The sequence below is a fragment of the Heteronotia binoei genome, chromosome 18 (assembly GCF_032191835.1).
Source record: "Heteronotia binoei isolate CCM8104 ecotype False Entrance Well chromosome 18, APGP_CSIRO_Hbin_v1, whole genome shotgun sequence".
NCBI lineage: Eukaryota > Metazoa > Chordata > Lepidosauria > Squamata > Gekkonidae > Heteronotia > Heteronotia binoei.
This window is the reverse complement of record NC_083240.1, coordinates 9,213,711-9,236,240: the sequence shown is the minus strand read 5'-3', so window position 1 is coordinate 9,236,240 and position 22,530 is coordinate 9,213,711. Positions and strand designations below refer to the sequence as shown.

The following is a 22,530-nucleotide window of genomic DNA, read 5'->3' as shown; positions in this document are numbered from 1 at the left end:
TTTGTTAGGGAGGGGGAAGAAGACAGAAGTGCTTCAGTGGAACTGCACTGCTAGAAGTAGGGTTGCCAATCCCCAGTTGGCGGCAGGGGATCCCCCAGTTTGGAGGCCCTCCTCCCACTTCAGGGTTATCAGAAAGTGAGGTGGGGGAGGGAAATGTCTGCTGGGCACTCCATTATACTCTATGGAGACCTGTTCTCATAGGGTATAATGAATTGATCCATGGGTATCCGGGGCTTGGAGGAGGGGCTGGTTTTTGAGGTGGAAGCACCACATTTTCAGCATCGCATCTTAGAATCCTAGAATCATAGAGTTGGAAGGGACCCTTGGGGTCATCTAGTCCAACCCCCTGCACAATGCAGGAAACTCACAAACCCCTCCCCCTAAATTCACAGGATCTTTATTGCTGTCAGATGGCCATCTAGCCTCTGTTTAAAAACCTCCAAGGAAGGAGAGCCCACCACCTCCTGAGGAGGAAGCCTGTTAGAATCACAGAAGAGTTGGAAGGGACCCTTGGGGTCATCTAGTCCAACCCCCTGCACAATGCAGGAAACTCACAAACCCCTCCCCCTAAATTCACAGGATCTTCATTGCTGTCAGAGGGCCATCTAGCCTCTCCATTCAGATGGCCATCCATCTGGTGCCTCTCCTCAAAAAAACCTCCCAAGTTTCAAAAAGATTAGACTGGGGAGTCCCACTCTATGAGTCCCCGAAAGAAGGTGCCCCATCCTCCATTATTTTCAATGGAAGGAAAGCTTTTAAATGGGATGAGGTCCCGTGAAATGCGATGGCCAGAACCCCCTTTGAAGTTCAATTGTGCTTGTCACACCCTTGCTCCTGACTTCACCGCCCCAAAGTCTCCTGGCTCCACCCCCGAAGTCCCCAGATATTTCCTGAGTCAGATGTGGCCACTCTAGTTGGAAGAAGGGGGAGGATTATTTTCCACTTCAATCTTCCTCAATCTAGACCCCCACCCTTGACCCATGGCTATTCCCCCAGGTGGTCCCACGGACCTGGAGAATCACCTTTCCGGGCGCAAGAGGCTGTAAAATTGGCCAGAGACATGGCCCAGAGATGGTTTGAGATAGGCCAGCCTTCTGACTTTTAAACAAGTGGAAGGATGTTAATGTGGCACGTGGAAGGTGAGGCCCTCTTGATAAGGTTGCCAATATCCAGGTGGGGCCTGGAGTTCAGCTGGAATTATGACTGATCAGACTACAGAGATTGGTTCCCCTGGAGAAAACGGCATTTTCGGAGGTCATGCTCGATGACGTACCGTCGACTCTAGGTGAAACCCCTCCCTGGATTTCTCCCTTCACAGGCTGCATCCCCAAATCGCCAGGAATTTCCTAAATTAAAGTGGCAAACTTACCTCTGGCACAATCTTGTAGTGTGTAGGAAGGGCAGGGATTGGCTGATAATCCTGGAAGATGCTGGATTTGGATTTTAGAAGATATTGGGTTTATATCCCGCCCTCCACTCCAAATCTCAGAGCCGCTTACAATCTCCTTTATCTTCCTCCCCCACAACAGATACCCTGTGAGGTAGGTGGGGCTGAGAGAACTCTTACAGCAGTTGCCCTTTCAAGGACAGCTCTGCAAGAGCTACAGCTAACCCAAGGCCATTCCAGCAGCTGCAAGTGGAGGAGTGGGGAATCAAACCCGGTTCTCCCAGATATGAGTCCGCGTGCTTACACACTACACCAAACTGGCTCACCTAGATACGGGAACCAGAAAAGGGGTTCATTAGGAAGGGGTATCAGAAAATAGAGACTGTCCCTCGTAAACAGTTATGGTTGCCAGCTCCAGGTTGGGAAATACCTGGCGATTTTGGAGGTGGGGCCTGAGGAGCACAGAGGTGAGACTTCAGTGGGGTATAATGTCTTGGAATCCACCTTCCAAAGTGGCCATTTTCTCCAGGGGAACTGACTCAGCTGCCCAGAGCTAAGTTGTAATTCCAGGAGATTTCTGGCTACCATTTATGGGGCAAACCCCAGACATAGGGTGCAGGTTGGGCCTCTGTGGAAATGCTCACCCTGCACGGGATCAGCAGCAAAACAGGGAAGAAACAGCCAGGCTTTTGCGAGACGAGGAGCTGGGCGTGGCTCTCTCCGCTGCAGCCCCTTCAGAGGTGACCTTAGGTGGGGTTAGCCTACCTTTCCCGACATCACTCCAGAGCTCAACCAGCGCCAAAAGAAACAGGTTCCAGCTTGCCTGAGGGAAAAGGTGGATCAGGAGTGGCTCAAAAAACGAGAGCCATGAAGACAGTCAGAGCACCCTTTGGGAGGTGCCTAGCCCTGACAAGAAGGTGACGACGGGGAGGGGGAGAATACTTTGAAGTAGGGTTGCCAGCCTCCAGGTGGGACCTGGAGTTCTCCTGATTTTACAACTGATCTCCAGCCGGCAGAGATCAGCTCCCCTAGAGAAAATGGCTGCTTGGAAAGGTGGACTCTGTGGCATTGTACTAGGGTTGCCAGGTATGACTCCAGAAACGTCTGGGGACTTTGGGGGTGGAGCCAGGAGACTTTTGGAGGTGGAGCCAGGAGCAAGGGTGTGACAACCACAATTGAACTCTGAAGGGAGTCCTGGTCACCACATTTAAAGGGACTCCACACCTCTTCAATGCCTTCCCTCCATTTGGAAATAATGAAGGAGAGGGGCACCTTATTTGGGACTCATAGAATTGGACCCCCTGGTCTAATCTTTTTGAAACTTGGGAGGGTTTTGGAAGAGAGGCATTGGATGCTTTGCTGAACATTTGGTGCCTCTACCTCAAAAAAACAGCTCCCCCAGAGCCGCAGATAACTCTCGGTCAATTCTCCATTATACCTTATGGGAATCGGTCTCTATAGGGAATAATGGAGTGCCTTGCAGACATTTCCCCCCAAACTTTCTGATAACCCTGAAGCGGGGGTGGGGCTCCAAACTGGGGGATCTCCTGCCCACCTCTAGGGTTGCCAAGTCCCCCGCAGCCTCTGGCGGGGGACTGTTCTCACACACGAGCTGTGCACATGGCGCAATGATGTCGCTCGCAAATGACGTCATGGTCATCGTGACGTCGCATGCCAGCTGCTCTAGAAGCTTCTGGGGGAACTCTGTGGTTTTCCCAGATGCTCTAGCAATTGGGGGGGGACTCTATGGTACGATAGGTACAATGCGGGCTGGCAGGTTGGGAACCTCTGGAGCGGGGGAATCTCAGTCCAGCCCAGGAAAGTGGCAGCCCTACCCACATCTGGGGCTTGGCAACCCTACATTGATCCACCCCCCAAAGTCTCCAGGTGTTTTCCATCACTGAGCTGGCAACCCGATGTCCTCTTAAGGGTATGCATGGCTTCATCACCCATTTCCTCCCCAGCCAGATCAGGGATTTCGACATTCAGCCTAATACTCGGGCCAGGCAGGCTTTTTCTGCACTTCCGCTTGCTCCGGCCCCTGTTTAATGTTTAAACAGCCTGTGCCGTTGGGAAGGTCCCTCTCCGGGTTGGGCCGGAGAAGGAAGGAGCCAGCATGACGGTCTCGGGGGCTATAAAAGACAGAGCTGCTGCACGGGGCATCTGGGGCTTGGGGAGAGAGGCAGGAGGGAGGGGCCAACGGTTCCATTTCTTTTCACCGTTGTCAGCATTCCCAGGTATCCACTTATTGCTGTCGGTTTTGCTTTCCCATTTCCATTGCGGATGCACATTTTTTATTTCAGGAAGCAAAGTATATGCTGAGAAGGTTTACCCAGAGATTGTAAGACACTCAAGAGACTCTGATTCAGAGAGGGCAGGCTATAAATCTGTGGTCGTTGTCTTCTTCTTCTTCAGCCAGTCTGGTGTAGTGAAGTGTGCAGACTCTTATCTAGGAGAACCGGGTTTGATTCCCCACTCCTCCACTTGCAGCTGCTGGAATGGTCTTGGGTTAGCCATAGCTATCGCAGGAGTTGTCCTTGAAAGGGCAGCTGCTGTGAGAGCCCTCTCAGCCCCATCCACCACACAGGGTGTCTCTTGTGGGGGGAGAAGATATAGGAGATTGTAAGCTGCTCTGAGACTCTGATTAAGAAAGAAGGGTAGGGTATAAATCTGCAGTCTTCTTCTTCTTCTTCTTCGAGAGCCAGTTCGGTGTAGTGGTTAAGTGTGCAGACTCTTATCCGGGAGAACCGGGTTTGATTCCCCACTCCTCCACTTACAGGTGCTGGAATGGCCTTGGGTCAGCCATAGCTCTTGCAGGAGTTGTCCTTGAAAGGGCAGCTGCTGAGAGAGCCCTCTGAGCCTCACCCGCCTCACAGGGTGTCAGTTGTGGGGGGAGAAGATAAAGGAGATTGTAAGCCACTTTGAGACTCTGATTCTGAGAGAAGGGTGGGGTATAAATCTGCGGTCTTCTTCTTCTTGTTATATGATGTGGAAATAACATGGGAGGAAAGGTACGTGCTTTTTTATACACAAATGCTTCGAAAAGCAGCACGATAAAGAGGCATTGGTTTAACTAGCGGTAAGAAGGTAGCAACACTGAACTGGGAACTTGGGGGGTGGGGTCAGAATGGAAAGGATGAGAAATCCAGAACTGCCTGCTGTTTGCAGGGAAATGTGAAAGGCTTCAGGGCAAGGGACAATAGCCAAGCAGAAGGATATTTGCTGCTGGGACTAGGGTTGCCAAATCCAATTCAAGAAATATCTGGGGACCATGGGGGTGGAGCCAGGAGACATTGGAGTGGAGCCAAGATCAAGGCTGTGACAAGCATAATTGAACTCCAAAGGGAGTTCTGGCCATCACATTTAAAGGGACGGCATACCTTTTCAATTCCTTCCTTCCAAAGGAAATAATGAAGGATAGGGGCACCTTCTTTTGGGGCTCATAGAATTGGACCCCCTGGTCCAATCTTTTTGAAACTTGGTGGGTACTTTGGGGAGAGGCACTAGATGTTATACAGAAAATTTGGTGCCTCTACCCCCAAAAAACAGCCCTCTCAGAGCCCCAGATACCCGCAGATCAATTCTCCATGATTTTCTATGGGAATAAATCTCCCTAGGGAATAATAAGAGTTCCCAGCAGACATTTCCCTCCCCTCCCCCCGCTTTCTGACGACCCTGAAGCGGGGGGAGGGTCTCCAAACCGGGGGATCCCCTGCCCAACCTGGGGATTGGCAACCCTAGCTGGGACCGGGAGTTTCTGTATTTGTTCTTCTTTGACCTCCACTAGGGTGCCCCCAGAGCCCTTCGGTACGGGCAGGCTCTGGCCCCAGATCCGCCAAAACGAGATCTCCAACCAGGATCCACGAGACTCCACCCCTGACCTAGGAAGTCCCACCCTTTAGCTCTCTGGCTGCTCCCTGTCTCCATCCTCTGCCACTCGGCCCCACCAAAGAGATGTGTGTCCCCCCCATGGCAGGCCATGTGCAGTGAGTGAGAGGACCAAAAGGAAGGAGGAGGAGATTGGGTTTATACCCCACCCTTCGCTACCCAAAGGAGTCTCCAAGTGGCTTACACTATCCTCTCCCTCCCCACAAAAGGTAGGTGGGGCTGAGAGAGCTCTGACAGAAACTGCTCGAGAGGAAGAGCTCTGTGAGAATTTGTGCATGTGGAGGAGTGGGGAATCCAACCCTGTTTCCCCAGATTAAGAGCCCACGCTCTTAGACATTGCACCAAACTGAAGGGATCAGAGGGTAGCTCCCAGGTTAAGTGAAAGAGAGGCATCCTATTTAGGGTTGCCAAGTCCAATTCAAGAAATATCTGGGGACTTTGGGGGTGGAGCCAGGAGGCACTGGGAGTGGAGTCAGGACCAAGCATGACGGAACTCCAAAGGGAGTTCTGGCCATCACATTTAAAGGGACCGCACACTTTTTCAATGCCTTCCTTCCATTTGGAAACAATGGAGGATAGGGACGCTCTCTTTGGGGGCTCATAGAATTGGACCCCCTGGTCTAACATTTTTGAAACTTGGTGGGTATTTTGAAGAGAGGTACTAGATGCTATGCTGAAAAACTGGTGCCTACAGATCCAGCCAGCCCAAGCAGGCCTCGCTCACCTGGGGCTCTCCTTGCCCCCCTCCACAGTCAAAAGGTCAGCAAGCCACCCAAAATCACATAAGAAGTGGAGAAAGGGTGGAGCGGGCTTCTCCAGGGGTTAATGAGGGCTGCTGGGGGCGTGGCAAAGCCCCTGGTGGCTGGCTGGCTGCCCGCTCTCCTAATCCAGGGATTGTTATGCAGCTGCACCTCCTATTCAATGGACAAGGTAGGTAGGTGGGAAGGAAGAGGGGGAGCCGTCAGAAAGGTTTAGGAGCTGCACTCCTGTGAGCTCCTGCTGAATTCAAGGCCTGGATGTAACAGGCAGGATTGCATCAACATTCTTTGTGTGTAAGGTTTATTGATCCACAACAGAACATCAGTTCACTGCCCCCAAAAGAAACGAGATGCTATCACTGGCGATAGCGTTTTATCAAGGCGCGTTGGTGAATATGGAGAGGGGGGAAACAATACAAATGAACTGACTATTGGTCACATTTTTTTTATCCCATCCTTCCTGGCTCAGGATGGCATCCGTCATTTTATCTTCAAAACAATCCTATGAGGTAGGCAGGGATGGAACAGGACACCCAGAGTGCTTTTTATTCCTCCAGTTCCAGAACGCTCCCCTAGTTGGGGTGGGTCCAGAGTAGAGTGGGGTTTGGCACAGAGAGGATTTCTGAAATGAGAAAAAGAAGACAACTGGGGAAACCGACTTGTTCCTACCACGACTCTCATGTTCCTCTAAAAGAGGATTACATAGATTCATGGAGGAGAGGTCTATCCGTGGGTGCTAGCCATTAGGATTAAAGGGAACCTCCACATCCCAGAGCCAGAAGGCAGCAATGGGGAAGGCCTTGGCCTCTTTGCCCTGTTGTTGGCCCTCCAGAGGAACTGGTTGGCCACTGTGTGAGACAGGAGGCTGGACTAGATGGCCCCCCAATGGTCTGATCCAGCAGGGCTCTTCTGGTGTTCTTATGAGGACCTCAGCCTCTCTGCCCTATTGTTGGCCCTCCAGAGGAACTGGGTGGCCACTGTGTGAGACAGGAAGCTAGACTAGATGGACCTTCACTGGTCTGATCCAGCAGGGCTCTTCTGATGTTCTTATGAGGACCTCAGCCTCTCTGCCCTATTGTTGGCCCTCCAGAGGAACTGGGTGGCCACTGTGTGAGACAGGAGACTGAACTAGATGGACCCTCACTGATCTGATCCAGCAGGGTTCTTCTGATGTTCTTCTGAGGACCTCAGCCTTTCTGCCCTATTGTTGGCCCTCCAGAGGAACTGGGTGGCCACTGTGTGAGACAGGAGGCTGGACTAGATGGACCCTCACTGGTCTGATCCAGCAGGGCTCTTCTGATGTTCTTATGAGGACCTCAGCCTCTCTGCCCTATTGTTGGCCCTCCAGAGGAACTGGGTGGCCACTGTGTGAGACAGGAGGCTGAACTAGATGGACCCTCACTGATCTGATCCAGCAGGGCTCTTCTGATGTTCTTATGAGGACCTCGGCCTCTCTGCCCTATTGTTGGCCCTCCAGAGGAACTGGGTGGCCACTGTGTGAGACAGGAGGCTGGACTAGATGGACCTTCACTGGTCTGATCCAGCAGGGCTCTTCTGATGTTCTTATGAGGACCTCGGCTTCTGTGCCCTGTTGTTAGCCCTCCAGAGGAACTGGTTGGCCACTGTGTGAGACAGGAGGCTGAACTAGATGGACCAGCAGGCTCTTCTGATGTTGTTATACGTGGTAAATATTCAGGGCCCTTTCAGTGATGGCCCCTATCCAAAGTACCATCTCTTCAGTGAAAGCTGTCTGTGTTGCCTCTCCCTAGGCAGATGAAACTCCCTCTTTTTATTTGCCAGGGCTGTAAAACCTCGAAGTGATTGTTAACTTGTGTTGCATTTTTTTAAAATTTTATTTTTGTACAGGCACTGTTTTGCAAATGTAGCCCTTTTTCCTTGATTTTTTTTTTTTTAAATTGGGCATTCTGGAAAAGTAACATTCCAGAAGATGGCAAATAAGTCGGAATCAATACAAATAATTCATAAATGTCATAATTTCACAACGAGCCCTCAGAACTCTCTGATGCGCTTCTGCAGTATTGATCTGGCTGGTGCGTTGGGCTCATCGTCACAGCTGCGCCAGGGAGAGCAAAAAGAAACAGCGAAGATCGCATCGGAGCTGTAGGCTTCCGCAGCTCTCGCTCTGAGCTGAAGGCAAACGGTTCTTTTCCCCCGGTCTCTCATTTTCACCTGCCACAGAACATTCCTTGAGTGTAAAGACGGGTGACCTTGCAAATTGCAAAGCGGCCGGAGTTGATCTGGAGCACTCTTGGTTTATTTTTCTCAAAGCCCCCCGGGAGGAAGATGGCTTTCGAAAATGCAATCTCTTACCTCCGAAAGTCAATTATTTATTTCAGTCTTGCCTTTTGCCTCGGAGCTCAAGGTGATACTGGACGCTGAGAGGCTGGCCGGCCTGGTATTTCCACAGGGGGTTTTCAGAGTGGGGTAAGGATTTGAACCCACATCTCTCACCACCATCATACTGGCCACCTTCACCCCTGGCCCAGAGAAAACGGGAGGAGGGAGAAGGCTGATGGTGGCTCAATGTTGCCACCCCCAGGTTGGGAAACTCTTGGAGTTTGGGGGTGAAGCCTGGGGACAATGTGGGGTACAATGCCACAGAGACCACCCTCCAAAGCATCCCTTTTCTCCGGGGGAACTGATCCCTGAGAGCCAGTTTGGTGTAGTGGTTAAGAGTGGGGACTCTAATTTGAGAGAACCGGGTTTGATTCCCCCCTCCTCCACTTGCAGCTGCTGGAATGGCCGTGGGTCAGCCCTAGTGGTTAAGTGCGCAGACTCTTATCTGGGAGAGCCAGGTTTGATTCCCCCCTCCTCCCCTTGCAGCTGCTGGAATGGCCTTGGGTCATCCATAGTGGTTAAGTGTGTGGACTCTTATCTGGGAGAACCGGGTTGATTCCCCACTCCTCCACTTGCACCTGCTGGAATGGCCTTGGGTCAGCCCTAGTGGTTAAGTGCGCAGACTCTTATCTGGGAGAGCCAGGTTTGATTCCCCACGCCTCCCCTTGCAGCTGCTGGAATGGCCTTGGGTCAGCCATAGTGGTTAAGTGTGTGGACTCTTATCTGGGAGAACCGGGTTGATTCCCCACTCCTCCACTTGCACCTGCTGGAATGGCCTTGGGTCAGCCCTAGTGGTTAAGTGTGCAGACTCTTATCTGGGAGAGCCAGGTTTGATTCCCCACGCCTCCCCTTGCAGCTGCTGGAATGGCCTTGGGTCAGCCATAGTGGTTAAGTGAGCGGACTCTTATCTGGGAGAACCGGGTTGATTCCCCACTCCTCCACTTGCACCTGCTGGAATGGCCTTGGGTCAGCCCTAGTGGTTAAGTGCGCAGACTCTTATCTGGGAGAGCCAGGTTTGATTCCCCACGCCTCCCCTTGCAGCTGCTGGAATGGCCTTGGGTCAGCCATAGTGGTTAAGTGAGCGGACTCTTATCTGGGAGAACCGGGTTGATTCCCCACTCCTCCACTTGCACCTGCTGGCATGGCCTTGGGTCAGCCATAGCTCTGGCAGAGGTTGTCCTTGAAAGGGCAGCTGCTGTGAGAGCCCTCTCAGCCCCATCCACCTCACAGGGTGTCTGTTGTGGGGGGAGAAGACAGAGGAGATTGTAAGCCGCTTCGAGTCTCTGATACGGAGAGAAGGGCGGGGTATAAATCTACGGTCTTCTTCTTCTGTAGTCGGGAGAGGAGCTGTGATTCCAGGATCCAAAGGTCCCCCCTGGAGGCTGGTGTTCCTACATGGCTTAAACTAGCCAGATCCCCTCACCAGTCCAGTAGGGGGATTTGGGGGGCATTTTGGGGCTGAGCGGGGGACAGCATGCAAAGACATAACCCAGAAGTGATGTCATCATGTTGAGGAATATCACACGGGGAACGCTCTGCTTTTTGGACAAACTCTATGGTTAAATCACACTTAAACCATAGAGTTTGCCCCCAAACAAGAGCATCCTTGGAGTGACGTTCCTGAAGCAACGACATCATTTTGAGGTGGCATCGTTACATTGGCATAGGGGAGGGGCTTCCCCTATTGGTCAGCTGGTCACAGCAGGGAGGAGCCCCCGAAACTGGAGGGGTCCCCCACTGGGACCTGGGGGACGGCAACCCAGTGTGGCTACTTGGTGAGCAAAACCCCCCAAATTTCACATATGCCCAGAGATGGGTGTTTTTAGGTAGGTTAAAACTGAGAGAAGGTTGCAAAGTCACTGAGGGTTCATCAGATACTTCAGGTATAGCTCCTGGTTTTCCTCCCAGATAGGGTTGTCAGACTCCAGTTGGGGCCTAGGGATCTCCTGCTGTTATTACTGAACTCCAGCTGGCAGAGATCAGCTCCTGTGGAGAAAATGGTTGTTTCGAAGGGTGACTCTAGGGCATTGCACCATGCTGAGACCCCGGCCTCAGCTTCAACAGAGGCTCACAGGAGCGCAGCTTCAGAACCTTTCTGAGGGTTCCCCCTCTTCCTCCCCACTTACCAATGTTCATCGAATAGGAGGTGCAGCTGCATAACAATCCCTGGATTAGGAGAGCTGGCAGCCAGCCAGCCACCAGGAGCTTTGCCATGCCCCCAGCAGCCCTCATTAACCCCTGGAGAAGCCCACGCCACCCTTTCTCCACTACTTATGTGATTATGGGCGGCAGATGACTTGCTGGCCTTTTGACTGGGGGGGCGGGTGGCCCAGGTGAGCCCCAGGTGAGCAAGGCCTGCTTGGGTTGGCTGGATCTCTAGCCAGCTCAATCAGGCCTCGCTCGATCGGGGCTCTCCTTTCTTGTGTCTGGTTGCTTTTGGCTGGAGTGGGGGGTTGCATATGCTAATGAGTTATGCTAATGAGTTCCGCCGCCTATTTTTCTACAAAATGACCCCTGCTGAAGCCCCTCCTTCCCCCAAACCCCGCCTTCTCCAGGCTCCACCTCTAAAGTCTCCAGGTCTTTTCCAATACAGACCTGGCAACCCGACTCCCACGAGCAAGGCTGTTTGAAAGCCAACCACTCTGGAAAGAGCTAGAGAAAGAGAGAGAAAGGACAGAAAGGCAGCTTGCTTTCCCTCTTGCCAAATGCACACTGGCAACAAAACTCTGGCTCCAGCAGGGCTGGCCAATCGGGATTGTGTTCAATCGCCTGAAAGACCACTCCGGGCTCACTTACCCAGACAAAAGACCGGCCAAGTTTCTGGGACCAGGACAGGTCAGGTTGTTGATCTTCAGAACAAAGATGGAAAGGGAGAAAGGGGGGCTCTGTCTGGGCCAGGAAAGACATCTCTCTGTGGGGATGGGGGGTGGGCAGGGGAGACAGAGAGACACCTAGTGCAGAGGTTGGCCTGAGGTTCTCAGGTAGGGTTGCCAGCCTCTAGGTGGGGCCCTGAGATTTTGCGGAATTTACATCTGAGCTCAGGACAACAATTAGGAGCCCCGTGGCGCAGAGTGGTAAAGCTGCAGTGCTGCAGTCAGAGCCCTCTGCTCACGACCTGAGTTCAATCCCAGCGGAAGCTGGGTTCAGGTAGCCGGCTCAAGGTTGACTCGGCCTTCCATCCTTCCGAGGTCTGTAAAATGAGTACCCAGCTTGCTGGGGGGGAAGTGTAGATGACTGGGGAAGGCAATGGCAAGGAAAGGAAAGGTCCCCTGTGCAAGCACCAGTCGTTTCCGACTCTGGGGTGACGTTGCTTTCACAATGTTTTCACGGCAGACTTTTTACGGGTTGGTTTGCCATTGCCTTCCCCAGTCTTTTACACTTTCCCTCCAGCAAACTGGGTACTCGGAAGGATGGAAGGCTGAGTCAATCTTGGGCCGGCTACCTGAACCAGCTTTTGCTGGGATATAACTCAGGTCATGAGCAGAGAGTTCAGATCACAGTACTGCAGTATTGCTGCTTTACCATTCTGCACCACGAGGCTGCTAGGCAATGGCAAACCACTCCGTAAAAAGTCTGCCGTGAAAACATTGTGAAAGCAGTGTCACTCCAGAGTCAGAAGCGACTGGTGCTTGCACAGGGGGCCTTTCCTTTCCTTTCCTTTCCTTTCCTTTCCTTTCCTTTCCTTTCCTTTCCTTTCCTTTCCTTTCCTTTCCTGACAACAGGGAACAGTCCCCCTAGAGCAGGAGTGGTTGAACTTGCTTAATGTAAGATCCACATAGAATAAATGTCAAATGTTTGAGAGCCGCAAGACAGGCAGGCGAGCGAGCAGGCAAATAGATGGGAGGAGGGTGAGGTGGAAAGAAAGCAACTTTAACTTTAAATGCATTCTCTAGATTGCTGGCTGGCTTGGAGAAGTGATTGAAATAGGGCTGCTAAGCCCCTGGTCCAGGCAGGGACTCCCCCGCCTGGGAGGTTCCCAACCCGGCGGAACCTCTACCTACATTGCTGGCACAATGATGTCACCTGGAAGTGATGTCATAAAAATGGTGGCGCGCATGTGAGGCTGCTCTAGGCGTTTCCAGAAAAACTCTATGGTTTCTCTAGACACTCTAGCCATTTGGGAGGTAAAAACTCTATGGTGCCTGTCATACCTATTGGCATTGAGGATGCTAACTGGCGCATGATGTCTCCAGGGGATAACTTTGGCACTGATGCCACTTGCCTGGCATTGCTGAAAGACCAGCTTCTCCCATGTCAACCGGCCCACCTCCTTGAAGCATCTTCTGAGTCTGCTTTGGCCAGGGGGTCAGCAGTCTTTTTTTGGCCTTTGGCCGCTGGAGGGATTCCAACTCAGGGGGTTGGGTGCAGCAGCAAAATCGCTCCCACAGGAGGTAGCGCAAACTACCAAATGTTAAGGAGTGAGATTTTATATATAGCTTTCACAGCAACTTGAAGAGTTGAAATCTCAGACAAAAAAATCTCCCTTGAAATGTCAGACAAAAATAACAGGGTGCCTTTTAATCGGCACAGCCCATCAGATGCCAGGCAAAGCAAAAGCCCCAATCTGGGCCTGCCTGCTTTCTAAAGCCCTTGGTGGGCACCAGGAAAAGTACTAGGAAAAGTACTAGGAAGTATTAGGAAGGGAATTGAAAACAAATCAGCCAGTATCATAATGCCTCTGTATAAATCGATGGTGCGGTCTCATTTGGAGTACTGTGTGCAGTTCTGGTCGCCGCACCTCAAAAAGGATATTATAGCATTGGAGAAAGTTCAGAAAAGGGCAACTAAAATGATTAAAGGGCTGGAACACCTTCCCTATGAAGAAAGGTTGAAACGCTTAGGGCTCTTTAGCTTGGAGAAACGTCGACTGAGGGGTGACATGATAGAAGTTTACAAGATAATGCATGGGATGGAGAAAGTAGAGAAAGAAGTACTTTTCTCCCTTTCTCACAATACAAGAACTCGTGGGCATTCGATGAAATTGCTGAGCAGACAGGTTAAAACGGATAAAAGGAAGTACTTCTTCACCCAAAGGGTGATTAACATGTGGAATTCACTGCCACAGGAGGTGGTGGCGTCCACAAGCATAGCCACCTTCAAGAAGGGGTTAGATAAAAATATGGAGCAGAGGTCCATCAGTGGCTATTAGCCACAGTGTGTGTGTGTGTGTGTGTGTGTGTGTGTGTGTGTATATATATATATATATATATATATATATATATATATATATATATATATATATATATATATTTGGCCGCTGTGTGACACAAAATGTTGGACTGGATGGGCCATTGGCCTGATCTAACATGGCTTCTCTTATGTTCTTATGTTCTTATGTACTGGCAGGCCCCATGGCACCCGTGGGCACTGTGAGGAGGATCCCTGCTTTAGGGCTATGCATCTTTTCTCAGTTCTATTCCTTCATTGTGCTAGACCCAGGTGGGCAAACTGTGGCTCAGGAACCGCATGTGGCTCTTTCACACATATTGTGTGGCTCTTGAAGCCCCCACCACCACCTTTCTCACTTTAAATCACTTCTCCAAGCCAAGCCAGCCAGCAGCTTGGAGAATGCATTTTAAATTAAAATTGCTTTCTTTCCACCTCTCCTCTCCCCATCTTCCTTCCTTCCTTCCTTCCTTCCTTCCTTCCTTCCTTCCTTCCTTCCTTCCTTCCTTCCTTCCTTCCTTCCTTCCTTCCTTCCTGTCTTGAGGCTCTCAAATATCTGATGATCATGTCTTGTGGCTCTCAAAAATCCTGATGTTTATCCTATGTTGCTCTTATATTAAGCAATTTTGGCCACCTCTGTGCTGGAATTTCTTTCCATGCTGCATTCCGTTCTGCCTTAACTTCAGTGGAGCATCTCTTAAATTAATTCCAGCATCAGAGCACGCACCAACTGCGCGCATGCAAAACTAGGCACTTAGGAAACACTGCACAAAAAGCATCTTGAGACATCTGTAGGCACCGTCTATTCCCAATGGCCTTTTATTTTTTTGCAGCCTCTGCTATCAATGCACACCTGTCCATCAGCTGCATAAAGGGAGGAAAGCAGATAGGAATGGAAGGAAATTGAAAAGGGAAGCAAACAAAACATGTACAGCACGCCACACAAAACAAACAAACAAAAAGGATGGAGTAGTGGAGAACAGAATCCACTTTGGAAACAAGATCAGGGGATTTGGAATTCCGGAATCCAGGGAAATAATGGGACTAAGAGCATTTCCTCCTCATACTATGTGCCAAATGTGTTTCCAGAACAAGAAAGGAAGAAAGGGAGGAAGAAAGGAAGGGAGGAAGGAAGGAAGGAAGGAAGGAAGGAAGGAAGGAAGGAAGGAAGGAAGGAAGGAAGGAAGGAAGGAAGGAAAAGAAGGGGAGGGAGGGAAGGAAGGAAGGAAGGAAGGAAGAAAGGGAGGAAGAAAGGAAGGAAGGAAGGAAGGAAAAGAAGGGGAGGGAGGGAAGGAAGGGAGGAAGGAAGGAAGGAAGGAAGGAAGGAAGGAAGAAAGGGAGGAAGAAAGGGAGGAAGAAAGGAAGGGAGGAAGGAAGGAAGGAAGGAAGGAAGGAAGGAAGGAAGGAAGGAAGGAAGGAAGGAAGGAAGGAAAAGAAGGGGAGGGAGGGAGGGAAGGAAGGAAGGAAGGAAGGAACACAGTGGGTTAACAAATGGGTACATTTGGACTGTGAGTCACCTGGTTTTATTAAAGATTGTTTCACAGACCTTGCCCTGGGTCTTTTGAAAGTTCCACATTTTTCAGGGCAAAGTAATAAAGCCCTTCCCCACCCCACACCCAGTCAGAATTTTCTGATGTTTGGGGATGGGTTGCCAGATCCAGGCTGGGAAACTCCTGGAGATTTGGGGATGGAGCTGGAGAGGACAGGGGACCTCAGTGAGGCACAGGGCCATAGAACCCCCCTCCAAAGCAGCCATTTCCTCCAGGAGAACTGATCTCTGTAGTCTGGTGATGAGCTGTGATTCCGGGGGATCCCCTGGTCCCACCTGGAGGTTGGCATCTCTTGGTGGCAGAGCCTCTGCTTGGCATGCAGAGGGTCCCTGGTTCAATCCTCAGCATTCTCAGTTAAAAGAACAAGGCAGGAGGTGACACGAAGGACCTCTGCCTCAGACCCTGAAGAGCCACTGCCGGCCTGAGTAGACAATAACGACTTCGATGGACCGTTGATCTGATTCAGCCTAGGGCAGCTTCATGTATTCATGTAATGAGGGTTTTTCTCTGTCCTGTCAGCCTCCCTCCCCTCTCCCACAGAGGCACACCCCGTTCTTGGGTTAGTGTTTGTCAATGTGAGGGAGACAACGGTTTCCCACAGAAGCAAACAATTAATAATGAATTAGCGCTGGGTGTATCTGTCGAAAGCGAACGTCAAGCTCACCAACAACGTTCACGGCTCTAATTGAAAGCGATTTCTTGTCCTCAATGTGTTTGTCCAGCCTCTCCCCGGTGCTCCCGCCTCGTAACGGCGGCTTCGGGTTTGGCTCTGGAGACACCGAGTCTGATAGGGGCCCTTTCCTCATCCGCAAACTCACTTATCTCCTTTATGGGTTTTCCCTTCGGCAGGAGGGGGAGTTTCATAAGAAGAGACAGGTGGGATCGGACCAGCGGTCCTCTAGTCCAGTATCTTGTCTCACGGAGTGGCAACCAGTTCCTCTGGACAGCCAACAACTGGGCATAGAGGCCGAGGCCTTCCCCTGACGTGGCCTCCTGGCTCTGGGACTCAAAAAGTTTAGTGCGTCTGAATGTGGAGGTTCCCCTCAGCCGCCAGGGCTCGTAGTCTTTGATAGACCTCTCCTCCATTCATCTGTCTAATCCCTTTTTAAAGCTCTGTGGCCATCACTAAATTCTCTGGCGGAGAATTTAACCTTTTAATCGTTCTCTGTGTGAAGTATACCTGTAATTTCCTTTTGTCCATTTTGAACCTACTGCCCACCAGCTTCTTTGGACGCCCCCCAAATTCTAGTATTTTAGGAGAGGGAGAAAAGGTTCTTTCTGTCAACTCTCTCCACCCCAGGCATCGTTTTATAAACCTCTGCCATGTCCACCTTTTGTCATCTCTTTTCTAAACCAAAAAGTCCCAGACGCTTCAGCCTTTTCTCATAAGGAAGGTGCTCCAACCCCCTCATCACCTCGGTTGCCCTGCTCGGTACTTTTCCCAGCTCCGCAATGTCCATTTGGAGATAACGGTGACCAGAATTAGACACAGACCAATTCGCACTCACATTCATCTTCTCAGAGCGGCTTCCTTCCAATTTCACACTATCTGCCCCAGGGCTACAGCAAACATCAGTGTTTTTACGCAGCAAACAGAAACCGCTAAAAACCAGTTTCTGTTTGCTGCACGAAAACGCCGATGCTCGCTGCAGCCCCAGGGCAGAGAGTGGGAAATCAGAAGAAACCGCGCTGAGACGATGAACGTGAGAGGGGCGTAAGGTGAGTGGGAAATTGGTCGAGGTATTCCAAATGAGGCTGCACCATAGATCTATACAGGAGCATTAACAATATCAGCTGTTTTATTCTCAATCCTTTCGCCAATAACCCCTAACACAGAGGCTGCGATCACACACACACACTAAATAATGCACTTTCAATCCACTTTCAGTGTACTTTACAACTGGATTTTGCCACTTCACACAGTCAAGTGCATGGAGAGTGGATTGAAAGTGCATTATTTAATGTGTGTGTGATCGCAGCCAGAGTTTGCCTTTTTCGATGCTGCAGCTCTCTGGGCCGACACTTTCATTGGGCGATACGACCTCAGCAGGGGGAGGAGCCTCCAGCCTCTCCCATCTTGGATTTTTCAAATTCAGGGCCGTATCCCACCATTCCCTGCTCATGTCTTGGTTTCCTAGTGGGAGCAGGGGAGGAGTCAGTTCCTGAGGTGTTAGTGAAAGGGGAGGATATTTTCAATGCCACCCTTGCCTTCAAGTCCTCAGCAGCTTCACCTGAAGTTGGCATTTGGAAGAGCAGAAAGTGGCCCAAGGTGGTAGCTCGAAGAATTGGATGCTCTTGCCTTCCCCAAAACCACGGAGTGCTCCTGTTGTAACTTCTAGCTTTGCTTGTGTGCGAATCTTTGTGTTCGCCTGTGTCCTTTAAAAAGTTAATATCTCTGCTACCTAATCTTAAATAGGTGCACACATGACCTGGCCCAGCAAGGTCTCATTTACGTCAGATCCGGCCCTCATAACAAATGAGATTGACACCCCTGCCTTGGCTCTATGGCAAAGCCTATGTTCCTATTCCATAGGTGACAGTGAGACAGGTAGGCTTGTGGCCTAGGGTTGCCAAGTCCAATTCAAGAAATATCTGGGGACTTTGGGGGTGAAGCCAGGAGACTTTGGGGGTGGAGCCAAGATCAAGGCTGTGACAAGCATAATTGAACTCCAAAGGGAGTGCTGGCCATCACATTTAAAGGGACGGCACACCTTTTCAACGCCTTCCTTCCATAGGAAATAAGGAAGGATAGGGGCACCTTCTTTTGGGGCTCATAGAATTAGACCCCCTAGTCCAATCCTTTTAAAACTTGGGGGTATTTTGGGGAGAGGCACTAGATGCTATATTGAAAATTTGGTGCCTCTACCCCAAAAAACAGCCCCCCCAGAGCCCCAGACACCTGCGGATCAATTCTCCATGATTTTCTATGGGAATAAATCTCCATAGGGAATAATAGAGTTCTCAGCAGACATTTCCCTCCCCTCCCCCGCTTTCTGATGACCCTGAAGCGGGGGGAGGGCCTCCAAACCGGGGGATCCCCTGCCCCCACCTGGGGGTTGGCAACCCTATTGTGGCCACTTCTAGCCCTGGAATTCTGGAAAAGGAAACATACCTCTCGTAAAGCCGTTTTTCTCTGCACATTTGTATCCCTTTGCCTGTGTGTGCATACAGATATGACTGTAATGTTTATTGCTGAAAAGTAATAGGGCTTTTTTTACTCCAAATGGCATGTTGTACATCAGCAATCCCCCAACCTTTTTTGGCACCAGGGACCAGTTTTGCGGAAGACAATTTTTCCACGGACTGGGGGAAGGGAGGCGATGGTTTCAGGATAATACGATTGTGCGCTTCATTTCTATCATTACATGGTAATCAATGCTCCCTGTAGGCTGTGGAGTCTTGTGAGGAAAAAATTCTACTTCGTGAGCTACTGGCATTAAAGTTGTGAGCTCCTACATAGATTAGTTTGCTCTGGGGGCATTTTTCCTGAGCTAAGACAACAATGTGTGACACAGAGGCTAAAAAACTGTAAGCTAGTTCACACTAACTCAGCTTAGAGGGAATACTGATTGTAATATATAATGAAATAATGATACAGCTCATGGACCGGTTGCTAACAGGCCACGGACTGGTACCGGTCCATGGCCCAGGGGCTGGAGACCCTTGCTGTACATCTCAGGGACCACCGATGTCTTTGTGGGCAGTGTCCAACTCCCTGTGAATTTTTTTTGGGGGGACAGCTGTCTTGAAAGATTCATGGAGGGAATTTATACCCCGCCCTTCACTCAGGGTCTCAGAGCAGCTTACAAACTTTTTCCATTCGCCTCCCCACCACAGACACCCTGTGAGATAGGTGGGGCTGAGAGACCCCTGAGAGAACTGTGACTGACCCAAGGTCACCCAGCTGGCTGCTTCTGGAGGAGGAATGGGAAATCAAACCCAGTTCTCCAGACAGGAGTCCGCCGCTCTTAACCACTACACCACAACTGATGCTTGGGTTTTGAATCCCTGCTAAGGACATGAAGCTCAATGAGAGACCTTGGGACAGCCCATTTCTATCCAGTCCCGCCCCCCTCCAGGAGGGACCTCCTGTTCTCCCTGAATGACAAATGATCTGCAGGTTACAGAGTTCCCCTGGAGGAAATGGCAGCTTCAGAGGTTGGACTATGGGACACCATACACCCCTCTGAACTAGGGTTGCCAGGTCTGGGTTGGAAATACTTGGGAGATTTTGGGGAGTGGATTCAGGAAAGGCTGCGATTTGGGGAGGGGAGGGGCCTCAGCATGGTGCAAGGCCATAGAATCTGCCCTTCCAAGCAGCCCTTTTCTCCAGGGGAGCTGATCTCGTCCAGCTGGAGGTCAGTTGTCAAAGCGGGAGATCTCCAGGCCCCACCTGGAGGCTGGCAACCCTACTCTGAATGCCTTCCCCTCCCCAAACACCACCTCTAAATTCCCAGGAATTCCCTGGGGCATAGCTGTCAGTCCTAGTCAGGGCTTTTTTTTAGCAGGAATGCACAGAAACGCAGTTCCGTCTGGCTTGGTGTCAGAGGGTGTGGCCTAACATGCAAATGAGTTCTTGCCGAGCTTTTTCTACAGAAAAGCCCTATGTGAAACAATGGTGCCATAAGGGGTGTGGCCTAATATACAAATGAGTTCCTGCTGGGCTTTCGCTTTTAAAAATCCCTGTGTGAAACAATGGCGCCATCAGTGGGTGTGGCCTAATATGCAAATGAATTCCCACTGGGCTTTCACTAAAAATCCCTGTGTGAAACAATGGTGACATCAGAGGGAGTGGCCTAATATGCAAATGAGTTCCTGCTGGGCTTTTGCTACCAAAAAAATCCCCATGTGAAACAATGGTGACATCAGAGGGTGTAGCCTATTATGCAAATGAGTTCCTGCTGGGCTTTCGCTACAAAAAATCCCCATGTGAAACAATGGTGCCATCAGGGGGGGGTGGTCTAATATGCAAATAAGTTCCCACCGGGCTTTCACTAAAAAAAATCCCTGTGTGAAACAATGGTGACATCAGAGGGTGTGGCCTATTATGCAAATGAGTTCTTCCTGGGCTTTCTCCACAACAAAAGCCCTGGTCCTTGTAGTCCTACTTCCCAGGGCTGTTGTGGGAATTAAAAAATGGGATCTTTCCATCCACTTGCTTCTTGGAAGAAGGACGGGATATAGAAGCGGGAGGCATTTATGGATGTGAGATACAGCCAAACCAGAAGCCGGTTGCTAATTTCAGCCCCAAATCTCATTTGCCAGCTCCATAAGGTTTTTATTAGCCATAATTAAAATCCTGCCCAGTTGACAGCTCTGTTCGCAAGACAAGCAGGACTCAGGAGTTCAAAACAAAGGCCATTCCAAACCAAGCTGGGAATTCACATTTTTTTTTATTTGAATTATACACACAAGCAGAAGAATGCTGTTTGATATACAAAAAAATGGGGGGGGGGAGGAAGGGGAGGCGGCCTTGCTGGTTTCACAGTGAGTTCAGGGATATAAACAAACACACAGACTCACACCCCGAAATCAATGGGATCGTATTCATTTGATTTGTGGAATGAGGGAGAAGACAGATGGATGCGGACTGTTCCTCCCCAGCATGTGGCGTTTGGTGATAAAACAGAGCCGGGGATATTGGCAGCACAATATCCAACCCGTCAATACGAAACACGGTAATTAATGGTAATTGAGAAAACGAGCTGCTGTCTCCTTCTCTCCCTTCTCGTTTTACAATCTGGAGCATTTCACAAACACGGCCCGCCCACCCGGCCTCCATGTCTTTGCTCCCAAACCGGCTGATCTGGATACCGAATGGGATTTTTTGGGGGGGGGTGAGTCATGGCGCCCGAGAACATCTTTGGCTTGGAGACGTTGGAGGTTCTTTAAGGTAATTAACGATGAGCAACGGTCATAAAGGGGGTGAGGGCAGCATGGTGTAACCCGGTCCCATCAGATCTCAGACGCTAAGCAGGGTTGGTGTTTGGAAGGGAGACGACCAAGATAAACCCTGCGGAGGAAGGAACCGGCAGACCCCCTCTGCGTCTTGCCCGCCTTGAAAGCCCCTTGCTGGGGTCGCTATATGTCGGTTACAACTTGGCGGCACTTTACGCATACACAGTGGTCGAAAGAAGAAGAAGAGAATGGATTTATACCCACGCTCCACTCTGAATCTCAAGGGTCTCAGAGCAACTTAGGGGAGGGACGGTGGCTCAGTGGTAGAGCGTCTGCTTGGGAAGCAGAAGGTCCCAGGTTCAATCCCCGGCATCTCCAAAAAAGGGTCCAGGCAAATAGGTGTGAAAAACCTCAGCTTGAGACTCTGGAGAGCCGCTGCCAGTCTGAGTAGACAAGACTGACTTAAAGGGAGGGACGGTGGCTCAGTGGTAGAGCGTCTGCTTGGGAAGCAGAAGGTCCCAGGTTCAGTCTCCGGCATCTCCAAAAAAAGGGTCCAGGCAAACAGGCGTGAAAAACCTCAGCTTGAGACCCTGGAGAGCCGCTGCCAGTCTGAGAAGACAAGACTGACTTTGATGGACCGAGGGTCTGATTCAGTAGAAGGCAGCTTCATATGTTCAATTTACAATCTTCTTTACCTCCCCCCCAACAGACACCCTGTGAGACGGGTGGGACTGAGTTGAGTGGAGGTGATCCAGACCTCTCCGTAAGGGTCGCCAAGCTCCACGTGGGGCCTGAAGAGCATTGCCCCGACACGATGATGTCACTTCTGCTTTTGCATAGGAAGTGATATCACATGTCGGGGCAACTTGTAACCCCAAATTACTATAGAAGAAGAAGACTGTAGATTTATACCCCGCTCTTCTCTCTAAATCAGAGTCTCCAGACTTCAGAGATCAGACTACAGAAGAAGAAGACTGTAGATTTATACCACCCCCCCTTCTCTCTGAATCAGAGACTCAGAGAGGCTCACAATCTCCTATCCCTTCCTCCCCCACAACAGACACCCTGTGAGGTGGGTGGGGCTGAGAGGGCTCTCACAGCAGCTGCCCTTTCAAGGACAACTCCTGCAAGAGCTACGGCTAACCCCAGGCCATTCCAGCAGCTGCAAGTGGAGGAGTGGGGAATCAAACCCGGTTCTCCCAGATAAGAGAGCTATGGCTGACCCAAGGCCATTCCAGCACCTGTAAGCGGAGGAGGGGGGAATCAAACCCGGTTCTCCCAGATAAGAGAGCTATGGCTGACCCAAGGCCATTCCAGCACCTGTAAGCGGAGGAGGGGGGAATCAAACCCGGTTCTCCCAGATAAGAGTCAGCGCCCTTAACCACTACACCAAACTGGCTCTCAAACTAGCTCATCGTAAAGTAGGGACCATCCCAAGGGTGCCCTGACCTGGATGACCCAGGCTAGCCTGATCTTGTCAGACCTTGGAAGCTAAGTACGGTCAGCCCTGGTTAGTGCTTGGAAG

The 22,530-nt window shown here is 50.7% G+C and overlaps 1 protein-coding gene across 1 annotated transcript in view; it reads right to left on the bottom strand.

Moving 5' to 3' along the window:
* Positions 1–15,913, bottom strand: part of LOC132587316 (uncharacterized) — a 34,851-nt gene extending 18,938 nt beyond the window's left edge. Inside the window, exons 1-2 of the mRNA XM_060259594.1 lie at positions 15,772–15,913; positions 11,188–11,240 (exon numbers count right to left, since the gene is read on the bottom strand). Of these exons, the coding sequence (XP_060115577.1) occupies positions 11,188–11,240; positions 15,772–15,913 (195 nt within the window). The remainder of the gene's footprint in view (positions 1–11,187; positions 11,241–15,771) is intronic.
* Between the last annotated feature and the right edge of the window lie 6,617 nt (positions 15,914–22,530).